This window comes from Rana temporaria, chromosome 3 (assembly GCF_905171775.1).
Source record: "Rana temporaria chromosome 3, aRanTem1.1, whole genome shotgun sequence".
Classification (NCBI taxonomy): domain Eukaryota; kingdom Metazoa; phylum Chordata; class Amphibia; order Anura; family Ranidae; genus Rana; species Rana temporaria.
In genome coordinates, this window is record NC_053491.1 from 138,129,053 (window position 1) to 138,145,309 (window position 16,257).

Consider the following 16,257-nt stretch of genomic DNA (forward strand, 5'->3'; position numbering starts at 1 on the left):
AACTCAAGTGGACTTGAGGGTGGATTTGTTTCTAAGAGGGCCAGAGACTGGAGAAGTAATCAAACACTGACAATTATTTTCCCTAAAAGCTGCTGTAGAGGTCAGCACGGACATGCAGCCCACATAAGAGGATTTCAAGCATTAAAAAACCATCATCTAACGCAGTCTGTACTGTTGATGTTAAAATAATGTTTCATATATTGGCATTACTGTTGACACCCTAGTGTGTTTGCATGGAGTTCAGAATGAGCAAAGAACAACAGTACAAACATACATAGAATGTAAAAGGAGCGAACACCTATTTGGGACCGCCTTCATGGGCTTGCTGTAGCCCCGCTCCGTTTTTTCCTGCTAAATAAAATTTTATAGGAGAGTTATTATGGACACAGTTTTAAGGTTACTGTCTCTTTAAAAATTGTGAGGTGAGCTTTTATCCAATTAAAAGCAGCGAAAAGTTCTGGAAAACCTAGGAACCTATAAATATCCCTGTCTGACAGGATTTTTTGCAGTTAGTCAAGCCTTCAAGTAAGAGCTACCCTCCCACCCCTCCCTTGTCGTTGGCACTTATGTGGTGTTAGGCCCCTTTCAGACGAATGACAGTTTTACCGCAGCTAAAAGCATGTTTATGTTTTGCTGGAATTCAAGACTCCAGGCACAGCGATCAGCTGCATTTGTACAGTGCTTTTAGCTGCGGTTGCGTTTAGCAGCGGCACGATATTGAACGGGGATCCGACTTGGATTCCTGCCAATACCAAGCACTGTGTCTAGTATGAATCTTGAGGGGGAACTCCACGCCAAATTTCAACTAAAAACCGGCATGGGTCCCCCCAACAGGAGCATACCAGGCCCTTGGGTCTGCTATGGATTTTAAGGAGACACCCCCTGCGCCGAAAAACCGGCGTGGGGGGGTCCCCCAAAATCCATACCAGACCCGTATCCGAGCAGCAGCCTGGCCGGTCAGGAAAGGGGTGGGGACGGGCGAGCGCCCCCTCCTCCTTAACCGTGCCAGGCCGCATGCCCTCAACATGGGGGGTCGGTGCTTTGGGGCAGGAGAGCGCCCTGTGGCCCCCCCACCCCAAAGCACCTGTCCCCGTGTTGATGAGGACAGGGTCTAATACCGACAACCCTGATTGAATAAAATATTTTAGATTTATTTATTTATGCAAACCTATAAAGTGCCACAGCCATTATTTATGCCAATAGTTGTTTTGCGTGTTTTTCATTATATACGTTTATTCTGGGAATTCTTTAGATTTATTCTTATCAATCTTTTGAGTCTAAGGGGCGTGGGCTGCATGCAATCCCATGTGTAATTCTGTCACTCTTGCTGTAGAGCACAACCAAGCGACTGACACCACTTTCTGCGAAGGTCCAGCATACTGATATGTCACCAACCCTGTTCCCTCCGCTCTCTCATTCTGATGACATGTTCCCTGTAAGCATATGTGCTCGCCTAACTGGTTCCTTGTCTTTGTCTTTCTTCTTCTAGGCTTAGTGCTACTATACATGGGATGGCAGGAGGTTTATATTAAGACAGATTCAGATCCTTATGCTAGTTGTGTGTAAAGTGCATTTATTACTTTTAAAAGAATACACAACTACATTAACTGGTGTTTTTATATAGCTGCTCGGAGCTTAGCTTTATATTCAAGTCCTCAGTAGTAACAGATAAAGTTAGTTTATACCAGTGATGGCAAACCTTTTTAAGCCTGAGTGCCCAAACTGAAATAAATAAGTTGGCTTTGTGTTGCATAGTGCCAACATGGCAATTTGCGAGAGAGGGGAGCTGAGCGAGAGGGTGTGTGTGAGAGAGATGGAGGTGTGTGTAAAAGAGAGAGAGAGAGAAAGTGGGGGTTGTGAGAGAGAGAGAGGTTGTGTGTGTGAGAGAGACGGGGGGTTGTGTGAGAGAGAGGTAGGGGGACTGAGAGAGAGGGGACAGAGAGAGAGAGAGACAGGAGGGACTGAGAGAGAGGTGTGAGAGAGATGCTGAGAGGGAGGGGCCTGGGCAACAAAGGAGTGGCTTCATAAGAAGTATTTCAAGGTCCTGGAGTGGCCTAGCCAGTCTCCAGATCTCAACCCCATAGAAAACCTTTGGAGGGAGTTAAAAGTCAGTGTTGCCCAGCGACAGCCCCAAGACAACACTGCTCTAGAGGAGATCTGCATGGAGGAATGGGCCAACATACCAGCAACAGTGTGTGACAAACTTGTGAAGACTTACAGAAAACGTTTGACCTCTGTCATAGCCAACAATATATAACAAAGTATTGTGATGAACTTTTGATATTGACCAAATACTTATTTTCCACCATAATTTGCAAATAAATTATTTCCAAATCAGACAATGTGATTGTCTGGATTTGTTTCCACATTTTGTCTCTCATAGTTGAGGTATACCTATGATGACAATTACAGGCCTCTCTCATCTTTATAAGTGGGAGAACTTGCACAATTGGTGGCTGACCAAATACTTTTTTGCCCCACTGTATATGTGCCAGTGAAATGCATATGACTCATTATGCTTTAGCGTAAGAGTCCACAAGTTTTGGTGAGTGTGGGAACATCGGAGGGAAGCACGGCACTGAGATTGTTGCATGTACAAATGTGAGTACACCCCTCACATTTTTTTAAAATATTTTATTATATCTTTTCATGTGACAACATTGAAGAAGTGACACTTTGCTACAATGTTAAGTAGTGGGTGTACAGCTTGTATAACAGTGTACATTTGCTATCCCCTCAAAATTACTCAACACAAGGCCATTAATAACTAAACCGCTGGCAACAAAAGTGAGTACACCCCTAAGTGAAAATGTCCAAATTCGGCCCAATATTTTGTGTGGCCACCAGGCTTTATTTAAAGAGGAGTTCCACCACACACCCCCTCCCCCCGCTACCCCTGCTTTGTGAATGGCCCCGCGGAGGGGGAAGAGGAGGAGAGCCAAACTTCCGAGGGAACTTGCCACATCGAGGTCTCCCAAGGGGTGGAGACAGGTACCTGTAAAAACAGGTACCTGCTCCCCCCTCCCCCTAAAGGGTGACAAATGTGGCAGCGGAGGAGGAAGAAAGCAAAGCAGAGCTTCTCCTTTTGGGTGGAGCTCTGCTTTAAGCAGCAGCACTTTACTGCAGAGACTGCATAATTGGGACACTGAATATATGACACAAGGGTGAGTAAAAAATTAGCCCATTGTCATTTATTAATTTATCGATTAATCTGTTGATTGTTCACAGATTTCACCAAGAGGTATACCATAGCTTGGGCTAATGGTGTATTTATTAAGTTGATAAATATTTTCTGCTTCAGAACGAAATCTGTTCAGTTCACATGTTAATATTTCGCTCTGTAAACTTTTTCCCCTAGCTTCACTCACTCTCCCCTCAAGCACAGTGTATTAAACCGTAAGCTCAAATGACCTGGACCCACAGGCTCCATGTATTTTATACATAACTGGAATGGAAACATTCTTCTTCTTTGGCTTTTGGTTAAAGCAGATATATTTAATGACAACCTTTGAAGAAGAAGACTGACTTAACTAAATGAAAACCAGAGCCCGTGGAAGGAAATATAGAACCTAGAAAAAAATGCAAATTTTGCATTTTTTACACACACACCATATTTAATCTGATTTTGTTTCCATTTCCCGTACTGTCTGTTCAACAAGTATCCCCTTCATAGAAGTAGCAGTACCCTAAATTACAATGTGGCTCCCAACACTATAATTATGTATCTTATAATTGCCAGTGTAAACTGTGTTGCCCATTGGTGGAATATATTTTAAAGTTTAAGTTATAAAACAAAATTCAACCGATTTAAAAGGTAATTAGTTTTGTGGTGAAAAAAATAGCAAAATAAAAACAATATAACATATACAATGGCTACACAAAAGTCATAGTGTGATTGAATGTTATTAAAAAGTATCTTTCCTTTTCAATCTGCAGTGCTGTACTTTTCAGTAAAATAGAAAGCAATATGGCAGCCTGGAGGCGTTTTGTACACAGATGGTGTACAGAATGCCCCCAAAAATGTAATTTCCTGCTTGACGGATTGGCCAACTGATTTTGCCAGAAGTCTGTACTAAGTTACAAACCAGATTTCCCCTGCAACAAAAATGTCAATCAATCAAGTCTAAAGGGATGCAGACCCTACTACTTTTTTAATTAGTGACTTGCAATTGCAGCAGTTGATTGAAAACTATAAATCAGTGTTTTTCAACTCCAGTCCTCAAGGCGCACCAACAGGTCATGTTTTCAGGCTTTCCATTATTTTGCACAGGTGATTTGATCAGTTTCACTGCCTTAGTAATCACCACAGCCGTTTCATCTAAAGGAAATCCTGAAAACATGACCTGTTGGGGCGCCTTGAGGACTGGAGTTGAGAAACACTGCTATAAATCACTCTCATTCACGTGCACTCAGCCCATAGACACAGACAAACAAACAGCTATTACTTCAGAATAACAAAAGGTAGGTATTTGAAACAAACCTTGTTAAAATCCCTGTAATATATATAGATCACCCAGAGGGGAATGTTTTTTTCTCTGCAAAAGTGGTCTTACTCTTTAATATGTGATGTGTGGTACATGTGTCAAACTGCTGCACTTTGCAAGCTGTGCTGTATATCACTAAGTCCTGACTGCTGCACTTAGGTCAGGAGTATGTAATAAACATCACTGCTTTCTCAACACATTACTGTTTGCCAAGTAGTCCTTAACTATTTTAACAAAGCTATCCTTTGGCACTGAAGTTTAAGTATGGCAATTGTTACATTGGTCAAGTTTGGGCTAATGTAAGTACAGTACGTATGTGCCATACCTTTGGGAACTCTTTGGAAGCAGGAAATCACTGTAGTAGGCACTGCACTGCTTCTACAGTGATCTCCACTAGCTTCTGGGTGCTGTACCATGTGACAGCCCTGCTGCCAGGGGCGACATTAGGAGTGGGCTGGGGAGGCTGGAGCCCCGAATGGGTCGTTGAAAAGCCCTGAGTCTCGGCCATGAAGTATTTAATAACTAGCCCTAAATGCCGCCGAGCAGGGACCATTTTGTTGCCAAGCGCCGCCGAGTGACACAGCAGGTCCCGCCTTCTGGAGCCTGCAGCACCTATGATGGACATCCCAATGGTCCAACCTGGGACCGCGAGACGTGTGACGTCCATCATAGGCGCCGCAAGCTTACAAGGCGGGAATTACAATGGCGCCCGGCGCGCCATGCGATATCCCCGCTCGGTTCGGCGGCTCTCCACAGCTCCTGAGCCTCCTCTGGCTGACTGGCTACAGTGGCTGCATATGTATGACGGGCATGACCACGGGCATGATATGTATGACCACGGCTGCCCGCCGACCCACGCCACAGCCCCGCTCGGCGTCTCTCCTCCTTGGCTCCTAAGCCTCCCTGGCTACATCGCTATGACGGGCACATTGGGCGTGCCGGCGTCAGGTCAGTGTGTGCAGGTCAGGTCAGTGTAGTCAGGTCAGTGTATGCAGGTCAGGTCAGTGTATGCAGGTCAGGTTAGTGTAGTCAGATCAGTGTATGCAGGTCAGGTCAGTGTAGTCAGGTCAGTGTATGCAGGTCGGTGATTGTGTATGCAGGTCAGGTCAGTGTATGTAGGTCAGGTCAGTGTATGCAGGTCAGTGATTGTGTATGCAGGTCAGGTCAGTGTAGTCAGGTCAGTGTAGTCAGGTCAGTGTATGCAGGTCAGGTCAGTGTAGTCAGGTCAGTGTAGTTAGGTCATTGTAGTCAGGTCAGTGTGGTCAGGTCAGTGTGGTCAGGTCAGGTCAGTGTAGTCAGGTCAGGTCAGTGTAGTCAGGTCAGGTCAGTGTAGTCAGGTCAGGTCAGTGTAGACAGTTCAGTGTACTCAGGTCAGGACAGGTCAGTGTAGTCAGGGCAGGTCAGTGTAGTCAGGTCAGGACAGTGTAGTCAGGACAGGTCAGTGTAGTCGGGTCAGTGTAGTCGGGTCAGTGTAGTCGGGTCAGTGTAGTCGGGTCAGGTCAGGTCAGTGTAGTCAGGTCAGGACAGGTCAGTGTAGTCAGGACAGGTCAGTGTAGTCAGGACAGGTCAGTGTAGTCAGGACAGGTCAGTGTAGTCAGGACAGGTCAGTGTTAGTGTATGCAGGTTATGTCAGTGTGTGTACTAACACACACACTCACGTAGGTTAGGGTATGTGTGTCTTTAGGTCACCCTGTGCCACTCCACCGACCGCACCCGCAACCCCCCCCCCCGGTGCCAGTTTGGCTTTCTGCCTGCTGCATTGTGACCACTCGCTCTGCAAAGCATTCTCTGAAGTGGAGAGGCGGAGTGTTGATGTCACAATCTCCACCTTGGCCAATCAAAGAGTGCTTTGCCTTCATTGAGAAATTAAATGCAAAAAAGAAACGTAAAACGTTCTGTGAAGGCACCTGTGTCGAGTAAGCAAACCCCTGTGTTGAATAAGTAGCAGGACAGTCCTTTGGCAAGGGACCTAGAAGCTAGTGGAAATCACTGTAGCAGCAGAGTCAACTATAGTGATTTCCAGCTTCCACGGGGATCCCACTGGAATGGCACTTACATTGGTCTACACTGGAACAATGTAACTACTGTATGTAAAAATTGCCATACCTAAGCTTCGGCTGTAAGGCAGGTGCTGTATGTAAAATGTCTAATAATATGGCAGTGCTTTATAACTGTTTTTCTAAAAACATAAGAAGTATTATCCAATTATAGTTACCTGGTCTGTTAAGCTTGTCCCTGAAAGGTCAATGGAAATAAGTGAACTCATATTCCCAATGAGTTCAATGCCAGAATCAGTCACATTCTCACAGTATCGAAGGCTTAGGAAGTTTAAATTGTGACACCTACAACAGAAAGCATATTCATATATATATATATATATAATCAGTACTTAAAATAATCTATATATAATTAGGAAAGTACGTATTAGGCCAAATACGTTTTTGAATAAATAAAAATACAATAAATTGTGCATTAAATTAACAATTACAGCAAAAGTACAAAATCCTTAACCGTACAACAAAATAATGCATACATGCGAGAAAGTATGTACACCAAACTGTTACTTTAAAAAACATTTTTTTTAATAAGGAGCCATTAGATCGTCAAACAGTGCCAACAGATAAAGTTAATATACTTTCACAAATGACCCAAAGAATGTACATGGCATATTCATTTTCATAATTTAAAGGGTTAATAAAGGAAAAAAAAATTCCTTTAAAATAACAAACATGTTATACTTACCTCCACCGTGCAGTTCGTTTTGCACACAGTGGCCCCGATCCTGGTCTTCTGGGGTCCCTCGGCGGCTGTCTCTGGTCTTCCCCGCAAGAACTCACCACATTCATGCGAGAGCTCGCATGGTGGTGAGTCCTTGCGGGCACGCTCCCGTGATACAGCGAGCGGCCATAGCCACTCACTGTATCACTCGGCCCCGCCCCTCGGTGCGCCGCGTCACTGGATGTGATTGACAGCAGCGCCAGCCAATGGCTGTGCTGCTCTTAATCCATCCGCTATAGCCAATCAGCTGCCAGGCTGAGCGGCAAAGAGGATCTCGGGATAAGTAAAACGGGGGCTCGGGGGGTGACAACATCAGATGTTTTTTCACCTTAATGCATAGATTGCATTAAGGTGACATTTTGTTTTCCTTTACAACTGCTTTAAGTCAGCGGGTCCAAGGGCTGTGGTTTCTTTGCTTGCCTTTATCCGGCCCTTGGGAACACTGTTCCAATCATTGATACAAGACACTATTCCTCCCACTGACACCAACAACCGTGCACTATTCCTCTCAGTCACACCAACATCCAGCCCCCCTAAAGTCTGAAGGACAGTAAACTGGCCCTTTGTTTAGACAGTTTGGAGACCCCTGATCTAAATTAACAAAAATTCAGATTTTTCACATCAAAACAGTAAGTACACGTACACCCCTACATTTGTTGCACCCCTGTTCTAGATCAGATTCCAGCATTTAGAACCTCTTTAGGGAGTATGTAAGTAGAGTATAATTATTAAAATAGCAGATAATGAGGGGCACCCCTAACACCCTTTTTAATTATTTATTTTTTTAACAGAAACACCCTTTTTAATTTAATTGGGCCATCACATTTAAAATTGGCAAAAAGATACATGAATCTGTTGGTGTCCAGCAATGATTTCAGAGTGTTCATACTGGGCACTTCTTTCTCAGTGAGCTCCCTCCATGGTCACTGCATGGTCAGATAGACCAGCACATGGCCAAGGAATTTTGAAGTGCAATGGGTGGAGACAGATGGGTAACTGAGAGACTAGTTCCACATCAGGTTGAGAGTGAATGGCAGTGGGTGGGTCTATAGTCACTATTCGGTCCAATAAGTGGTATATGATTATGACACAATATTATAATGTGCATAGGAAACTTGTACTTGTAGCAACAAGTTATGTAAAAACTTTTATGGGCATGATTTCCAAGCTCATTGTAACTCAAGCAAGAAAGACAACATAGACATACAGAACATATCTAAAAAACAATAGTGTGTGCTGATATACAGGCCTGGGAACGCTACTGATTTTGGCCAGGAACTCCAGCTAATCAGTTTAATTACAGAGTCTCTGGGATACTGGGATTTCCTCTGATTCAGCTGCCAATTAGCTATAATCTGTAGGGACATCTGTATCACTACTCAAGTCAGCCATCATCTGGAGCTATGAGCCAGCTCTGAAGTAGAGGAGAGAGAGAGAGAGAGAGAGAGAGCTGGGAGGAGGTGTGGGTTGTGCTCTCTCCTCCTGTAGCTACCCTCTCTAACTCCCCCTCTGGCCACTAATGACACATATTTCACCATAACAAAATGTTTGTTGTTCAGGTATTGTCATGATTGTCAACCTATTTATAGTCAGTTTGTTGCCTATTGTCAAGTCAGCACTGTTTCCAAGACCATGGGGCAGATCCAGAGAGAGAGTACGCCAGTGTATCTACTGATACGCAGGCGTACTTTAAAATTTCCCGCGTCGTATCTTTAGTTTGAATCCTCAAACCAAGATACGACGGCATCTGGGTTAGATCCGACAGGCGTACGGCAATACTTTGGTGTCCGCTGGGTGGAGTTCTCGTCGTTTTCCGCATCGGGTATGCAAATTAGCTATTTCCGACGATCCACGAACGTACGCGCGGCCGTCGCATTCTCTTACGTCGTCTGTAGTCGGCTTTTTCCGGCGTATAGTTAAAGCTGGTATTTTGCGGGGTATAGTTAGACTTGCCATGTTAAGTATGGCTGTCGTTCCCGCTTTTAAATTTGAATTTTTTTTTCTTTTTTTTTTTTGCGTAAGTCGTCCGTGAATCGGGATGGACGTAACTCACATCTATGTTAAAAAAAATGACGTCCTAGCGACGAAATTTAGCGAAATGCACGGCGGGAAATTTCGGGACGACGCATGCGCAGGTCATTCGGCGCGGGGACGCGCTTCATTTAAATGAAACACGCCCCCTAATCGCCAATTTGAATTCCGCCGCCAGAGATACACTACGCCGCCGTAACAGCACTCCATCTTCCACCTGACAACCACCCTCTGATGGCAAAGCTTTACAATATTTAAGGGCTGACCCAACCACCATGCCAGGCTTCCTGCCTGGGGATTGGCCAGATTCCCATGACTTTGCAGATATCAGCCTCTTTGCCTCCACCCACTAGCTTCTAGAAACTTCTAGCAGATTCTAGAACCAGGGGGAGGTACCAGGGGCCTGACCTACAGTAACCCAGACCCATTACCTAGACTCACTCAGGCTACTGTGAGTCAGAATAAATTTACCTATAATAACAGTACACTAGAGGGTGCTACCCTTACTATGATGACAACAATTACAGCAAAGATCACCCAGGGCATGTTCAGTAAATTGTAGCACTCATGACAGATTGACACTTGCAAACATTGTGGGGTTTGACACAGACATATGATCCTGTTAAACATATTTATTTGTGTTCTATTTTATCTAATCAGGTTTTGATACATTATACTGTGATGTATTTTGTTTTATTTTTGTGTTTTATTGTGGGTGTCACATTTTACAATCGGCCATATAGAATGGTTGTTGAAATATTGTACTGATTTTCGGCAAACTGCACTTGTCTAGTATGTAAGTTTGTTCTGTTTTGAGTACTGGTATACATTATATACCAAGTGCTGAGCTTTATGCAATGCTCTGAGTTTCACATTGTTCCGTAATTATACTGATCTTTAGGGTGAGACTCCAGTCAGAGTGTTACGTACCTGGTTTCCAGAGTCTGATGCAGGGTAGCCTCTCTTACGACTCTGGTTCGCGAGCCACTGGATATGGGACAGCGGGCTCGGAGCACAGAGGGGTAGGAGTGCCGGGTGGTGATGTGTAGAAGGAGGTGGACGAATACCTCTGGCAAGTAGATGCTGAACGTACAGCGGAGGATGGGTCAGCAACCCGCACAGAAGCTGCGACTACAGCGGCACAAGTTAGTAATAGTTCAGGTAAAGCAGGGTCAAACAAGCCGGGTCATAACAGGTGATCGTGCAGAAAGATGACTGAAGAATGGTCGGTAAACAAGCAGGTGGATCTGGCAGCAGTGAAGTCAAGCAGGCGGATGGTCAAACGGAGCCGGGTCAGGATAGAAGAGATGAGAGGAGTCAGACAGGCCGGGTTCGGTGTTCAAATCAGGTTTCAGGTAGAGTAGTCAAAACAAGCCAAGTTCAGTGTTCAAATCAGGTTTCAGATAGCAAACAGGTCTCAGATAGGATCCACGTCAGAACTGCAGATCAGGCAGCAAAGACACTGTGCTGCTGAGGTGTTTAAATAGGGCAGCCTGCTGTTAATCACTGAAATCAGTCTGCACCATTAACCCTTAAGTGGCAGATCCATGACATTGCCCCCCCCCAAGGGGCAGCCTCCGGATGCCCAGTCGGGCTTCTTTGTCAGGATGAGCAAGGAAAAAAGCACGCAACAACCTCTTGGCATGTATATTACCTTCTGGCTCCCAAGAATTATCCTCTGGACCGTACCCCTTCCATTTGACTAGGAATTGATTCTGGCCTTGTCGCTTCCTACAGTCCAAGATAGCTTCCACCACGTATTCTTCCCAACCGTCAACCTGGATGGGTTCGGGAGGTCTGGATCCTCTGTTGGGAAAAGGATCGGCCACTGCAGGCTTGAGTAGAGAAACGTGGAACACAGGGTGAATTTTCAATGAGTCAGACAAAAACAGTTCGTAAGAAGCTAAGTTGATTTTTCTTTTAACTGAAAATGGACCCAAAAACCTAGGTGCCAACTTTTTGGATGGGCAAGGTAATTTGAGATTACTTGTAGACAGCCATACCTGATCGTCTGGTTTCAGGTCCAAGTCACCCCTTCTTTTCTTGTCAAAAAATCTCTTGCTATCGGCCTGGGCTTTAGTTACTGCGTCGTGCAATAACTGATTGTTGCGTTGGAGAAAGTCCATAGTACTCTGCACAGCTGGAACTGCTGACTCTGAAAAGAAATCTGGTAAAAATGTTAAATTAAAGCCATAATTAGAGAAAAAAGGGGATTGCCCAGTAGCTGAGTGATTGGTGTTATTATATGCAAATTCTGCCAAAGGCAGCAGAGAGACCCAGTCGTCTTGTGAGAAGGCTGTGAAACACCTAATATATTGTTCCAGGGTTTGATTCGTCCTCTCTGTTTGCCCATTAGACTGGGGGTGGTAGGCTGAGGACAAGGAAAGTTGAATCTGTAGTGTTTCACAGAGGGCTCTCCAGAAACGAGAAGTAAATTGGACTCCCCTGTCCGAAACGATGTTGGAAGGTACCCCATGTAGTCTAATGATTTCCTTGATAAACACGCGGGCCGTTTCTGCAGCAGAAGGTGTGTTTTTTAAAGGCAGGAAATGAGCCATTTTAGTAAAACGGTCCACGACAACAAAAATTGCGGTACATCCCTCGGAACGAGGAAGTTCAACAATAAAATCCATTGCGATCATCTCCCATGGTCGGTTAGGTACTGGTAAGGGTTTTAGTAAACCCCAGGCTAGTTTTCGGGGTGTTTTATTTCGGTTGCATATCGGACAAGAACTAATGTAAGACTTGCAAAATTCCTCCAAATTGGGCCACCAGAAGGTGCGTCGTACCAATTCAAGAGTCTTATTAACTCCAAAGTGACCTGCAAGTGGGTGATCATGAAGAAGTTTCAAGACTTCCACTCTAATGTTTTCTGGGACAAAAACCTGACTTCCTCTCCAAAACAGCCCGTTTCTGGAAGTTAGAGAGACATTAGAGGGTTTGGACGAATCGGAAGATGCTCCTCGGATCATGGAGATTAGGTCAGTGTGTAGGAGCAGGAAGTTGCCATCCGACAGGATGGTATCGGGAATAGAAGTATCCTTTGGGTTATCGTACATTCGGGATAATGCATCCGGTTTAATGTTTTTGGATCCTGGTCGGAAGGTAATATGGAAACAAAAACGAGAAAAGAAAAGAGCCCAACGGGCTTGTCGAGGTTTAAGACGTCTGGCAGATTTCAAATACTCCAAATTCTTATGATCTGTGTAGATCAGTACAGGATGAATGGCGCCCTCCAATAGATATCTCCATTCCTCTAGAGCTGTCTTAATGGCCAGTAGTTCTCGATCTCCTACATCATAGTTCTTTTCTGTAGGGGAAAGCTTTCGAGAGAAGAATCCCACTGGGTGTATTAAATCTTTGTCCCCCAAGCGCTGAGAGAGAACGGCTCCTACCGCAACTTCGGAGGCATCGACCTCAAGAAGGAAAGGTAACGTTGGATTGGGATGTCTAAGGATCGGAGCTGAAGTAAAGAGTCTTTTTAAAATGTCAAAGGCCTTCTGCGCTTCAGGGTTCCAACAGAAACGAAGATTTTGTTTCGTGAGTTGTGTGATAGGGGCCACAATAGCCGAAAACCCTCTAATAAATTTTCTATAGAAGTTTGCGAATCCAATGAAACGCTGCACCCCTTTTTTATCCAAGGGTGTTGGCCAGTCTAAGATTGCAGATACCTTCTTTTGATCCATCTCAATTCCTGTAGGGGAAATTACCAGGCCTAAGAATTGGATGGTTTGCTGTTCAAACTCGCATTTTTCAGCTTTCGCATATAAACTGTGCTGACGGAGGTGATCCAGAACCTTACAGACATGTCCTCGGTGCTCCTCCAAGGAACGGGAGAAAATCAGTATGTCATCTAGATACACGATTACAAAAATGTCCAAAAAATCTCGGAATACGTCGTTGACGAAGTGCTGAAAAGTAGCGGGCGCGTTACATAGCCCGAAGGGCATGACCAAATATTCGTAATGGCCATAGCGGGTACGGAATGCTGTTTTTCATTCATGTCCATCCTTGATACGTATTAAATTATACGCTCCCCTTAGGTCTAATTTTGTAAAGATAACGGCAAATCTTAATTTTTGGAAAAGTTCAGGTATTAAAGGTAGAGGGTAACGATTTTTTACGGTGACTTTGTTGAGTTCCCGGTAGTCAATACAGGGACGGAGAGTTTGGTCCTTCTTTGTGACGAAAAATATTCCGGCACCTGCTGGTGAAGTGGACGGGCGGATAAATCCCTTTTCCAAATTCTCGTCAAGGTAGATTTTTAACGCGTCTTGTTCTTTTTCAGAAAGTGGGAAAATTCGTCCGAAAGGGATCTCGGCCCCTGGAAGAAGATCAATCGGACAATCGTATGGCCGATGAGGGGGAAGGGAATCTGCCCCTTTCTTACTGAAGACATCCAGAAATCCATGGTAGGGTTTGGGGATGGATTGAATCAAACTTGGGTCAGTGTTTAAGCACAGCAGGGCAGAAGATGGTTTAGGGCGTTCGGGAAAACAGTGTTCCTGACAATAATGAGATGGGAACGAAAGATTTTTAGATGTCCAGTCAATTTGAGGATTGTGTACCTGAAGCCAGGGTATACCCAGGATTACTGGAAACAAAGGAGATGAAATGACGTCCAAAATTAAAAGTTCCTTATGATTGGATGAAGTAATAGCAGGTAAAGGAAGGGTCTCATGGGTCACTTGCCCAGACTTGATGTGTGAGCCATCAGCCAAAAAAACAGAAAGTCTAAAGTCCTTTGTGCAGACGGGAATGTTATGCAGATCGGCAAATGAGGAATCGATGAAACAACTGCATGCCCCTGAATCAACTATAGCGTTGACCGACACCGTCTTTCCCGGAAGCTGTAAGGAAAGGAAGAGCGCAAGATGGTTGGGGTTGGTAGTAATAGCAGAAATGTTACCAGGAACTGAAGAACGGAACTTACGTATTTTGACGGGACAATTGTGTACGTAGTGACCGGCCTCACCGCAATATAGACACAGGTTTAGCCGACGGCGGCATGTGCGTTCTTCAGGTGGCAAGGTGGGTCGCATCACGCCTATTTGCATGGGTTCTGAAGTATCCATGGGTGGACCAGCAGAATTGGAAGAAACAGATGGTGGAAAACGAGAAGGAGGCAAGGGAGCCCGGGTGGTGACCCAGACTGGGAGACTCTGTTGAGAGGATCGTTCCGCTCGGCGTTCCCTTAGTCGTCGGTCGATCTGAACGGCTTTGTCAATCAGATCATCCAGGGTGTCAGGTACCCCAATGCGGGCCAATTCATCCTTTAAGGCTTCAGACAGACCTAAGCGAAATTGGTGGCGCAATGCTGCGCTATTCCACTGGGTGTCCACACTCCAGTGGCGGAAATCAGTAACATAGTCCTCCACTGCTCTACGCCCCTGTTGGAGAGCGAGTAAAGCAGCTTCAGCAGTAGCAGTCCTTTGCGGGTCGTCGTAGAGCTGTGCCATAGTCTGGAAGAAGTTTAGCAAAGTCTCTGTCTGGACACCGTTCTCCTCTAACAAACGATGTGCCCAATTTTGGGGTTCCCCTTGGAGTAGGGAAACGACAAATCCCACTTTAGTGGCTTCCAAAGAAAAGGTTCGGGGTTGCAAAGCAAAGTATAACTGACATGCGTTTCGGAAGTCCCGGAACTTGGTTCGATCCCCGGAGAATCGTTCGGGCATGGGAACCCTGGGTTCAGGTGGCAACATCACAACTGACGGACCCGCAGATGACGATGATCTAGCAGTGGATGCTGAAGTTGCGTCCCCAGAAGCTGATAAGTTCTGAACCTGCCCCTCCAATCTCAGGTAGCCATCTTGTAGGTTTTGAACGGCCTGGGTAAGTGATGCTAAGTGTTTACACACCTCTTCCATAGCCGGAACTACGCCTGCAGACTCTGTCATGGCTGCCTGATACTGTTACGTACCTGGTTTCCAGAGTCTGATGCAGGGTAGCCTCTCTTACGACTCTGGTTCGCGAGCCACTGGATATGGGACAGCGGGCTCGGAGCACAGAGGGGTAGGAGTGCCGGGTGGTGATGTGTAGAAGGAGGTGGACGAATACCTCTGGCAAGTAGATGCTGAACGTACAGCGGAGGATGGGTCAGCGACCCGCACAGAAGCTGCGACTACAGCGGCACAAGTTAGTAATAGTTCAGGTAAAGCAGGGTCAAACAAGCCGGGTCATAACAGGTGATCGTGCAGAAAGATGACTGAAGAATGGTCGGTAAACAAGCAGGTGGATCTGGCAGCAGTGAAGTCAAGCAGGCGGATGGTCAAACGGAGCCGGGTCAGGATAGAAGAGATGAGAGGAGTCAGACAGGCCGGGTTCGGTGTTCAAATCAGGTTTCAGGTAGAGTAGTCAAAACAAGCCAAGTTCAGTGTTCAAATCAGGTTTCAGATAGCAAACAGGTCTCAGATAGGATCCACGTCAGAACTGCAGATCAGGCAGCAAAGACACTGTGCTGCTGAGGTGTTTAAATAGGGCAGCCTGCTGTTAATCACTGAAATCAGTCTGCACCATTAACCCTTAAGTGGCAGATCCATGACACAGAGAACTTGGGAATCATGCAGTGAGTTCCACAATTCCACTCAGTATTTGACTCTTCCAAATCCACAACCCCTGTGTTGTCTTACCCACCACTGCCAAGCGCCATGCCCTAAGGGCCTGTGTACCTTAGGAGTCAGGGCCCATTTTAGTACTGTATGTGTTCAACGCACTGTGGAGAGTGATACTGTCTGGCACCTCTCTCTATTGGCAGCCTGTAAGGACCAAGTTTCCCATGCCAAAAGCTGGACAGGGTTGGCGTTGTCGGTTGATGTTTTATGTCTGAGCAGTCAATAGAGGTATCTGCAGCTCGGGTCAGATGCTCAGAGCTATTTTCTGTGCTCAGATGTTATGAGTCAAAACACAACTGCTGCTGAGCCTCTCAGCTGGAAGGTTTTCTTTTTAGAGTTGGCAAGGATTTATA

The 16,257-nt window shown here is 45.5% G+C and overlaps 1 protein-coding gene across 1 annotated transcript in view; it reads right to left on the reverse strand.

Moving 5' to 3' along the window:
- FBXL13 (F-box and leucine rich repeat protein 13) overlaps window positions 1–16,257 on the reverse strand; it is a 227,913-nt gene that overhangs the window by 17,413 nt on the left and 194,243 nt on the right. The window contains exon 17 of the mRNA XM_040343479.1: window positions 6,700–6,826. Coding sequence (XP_040199413.1) covers window positions 6,700–6,826 — 127 coding nt within the window. The remainder of the gene's footprint in view (window positions 1–6,699; window positions 6,827–16,257) is intronic.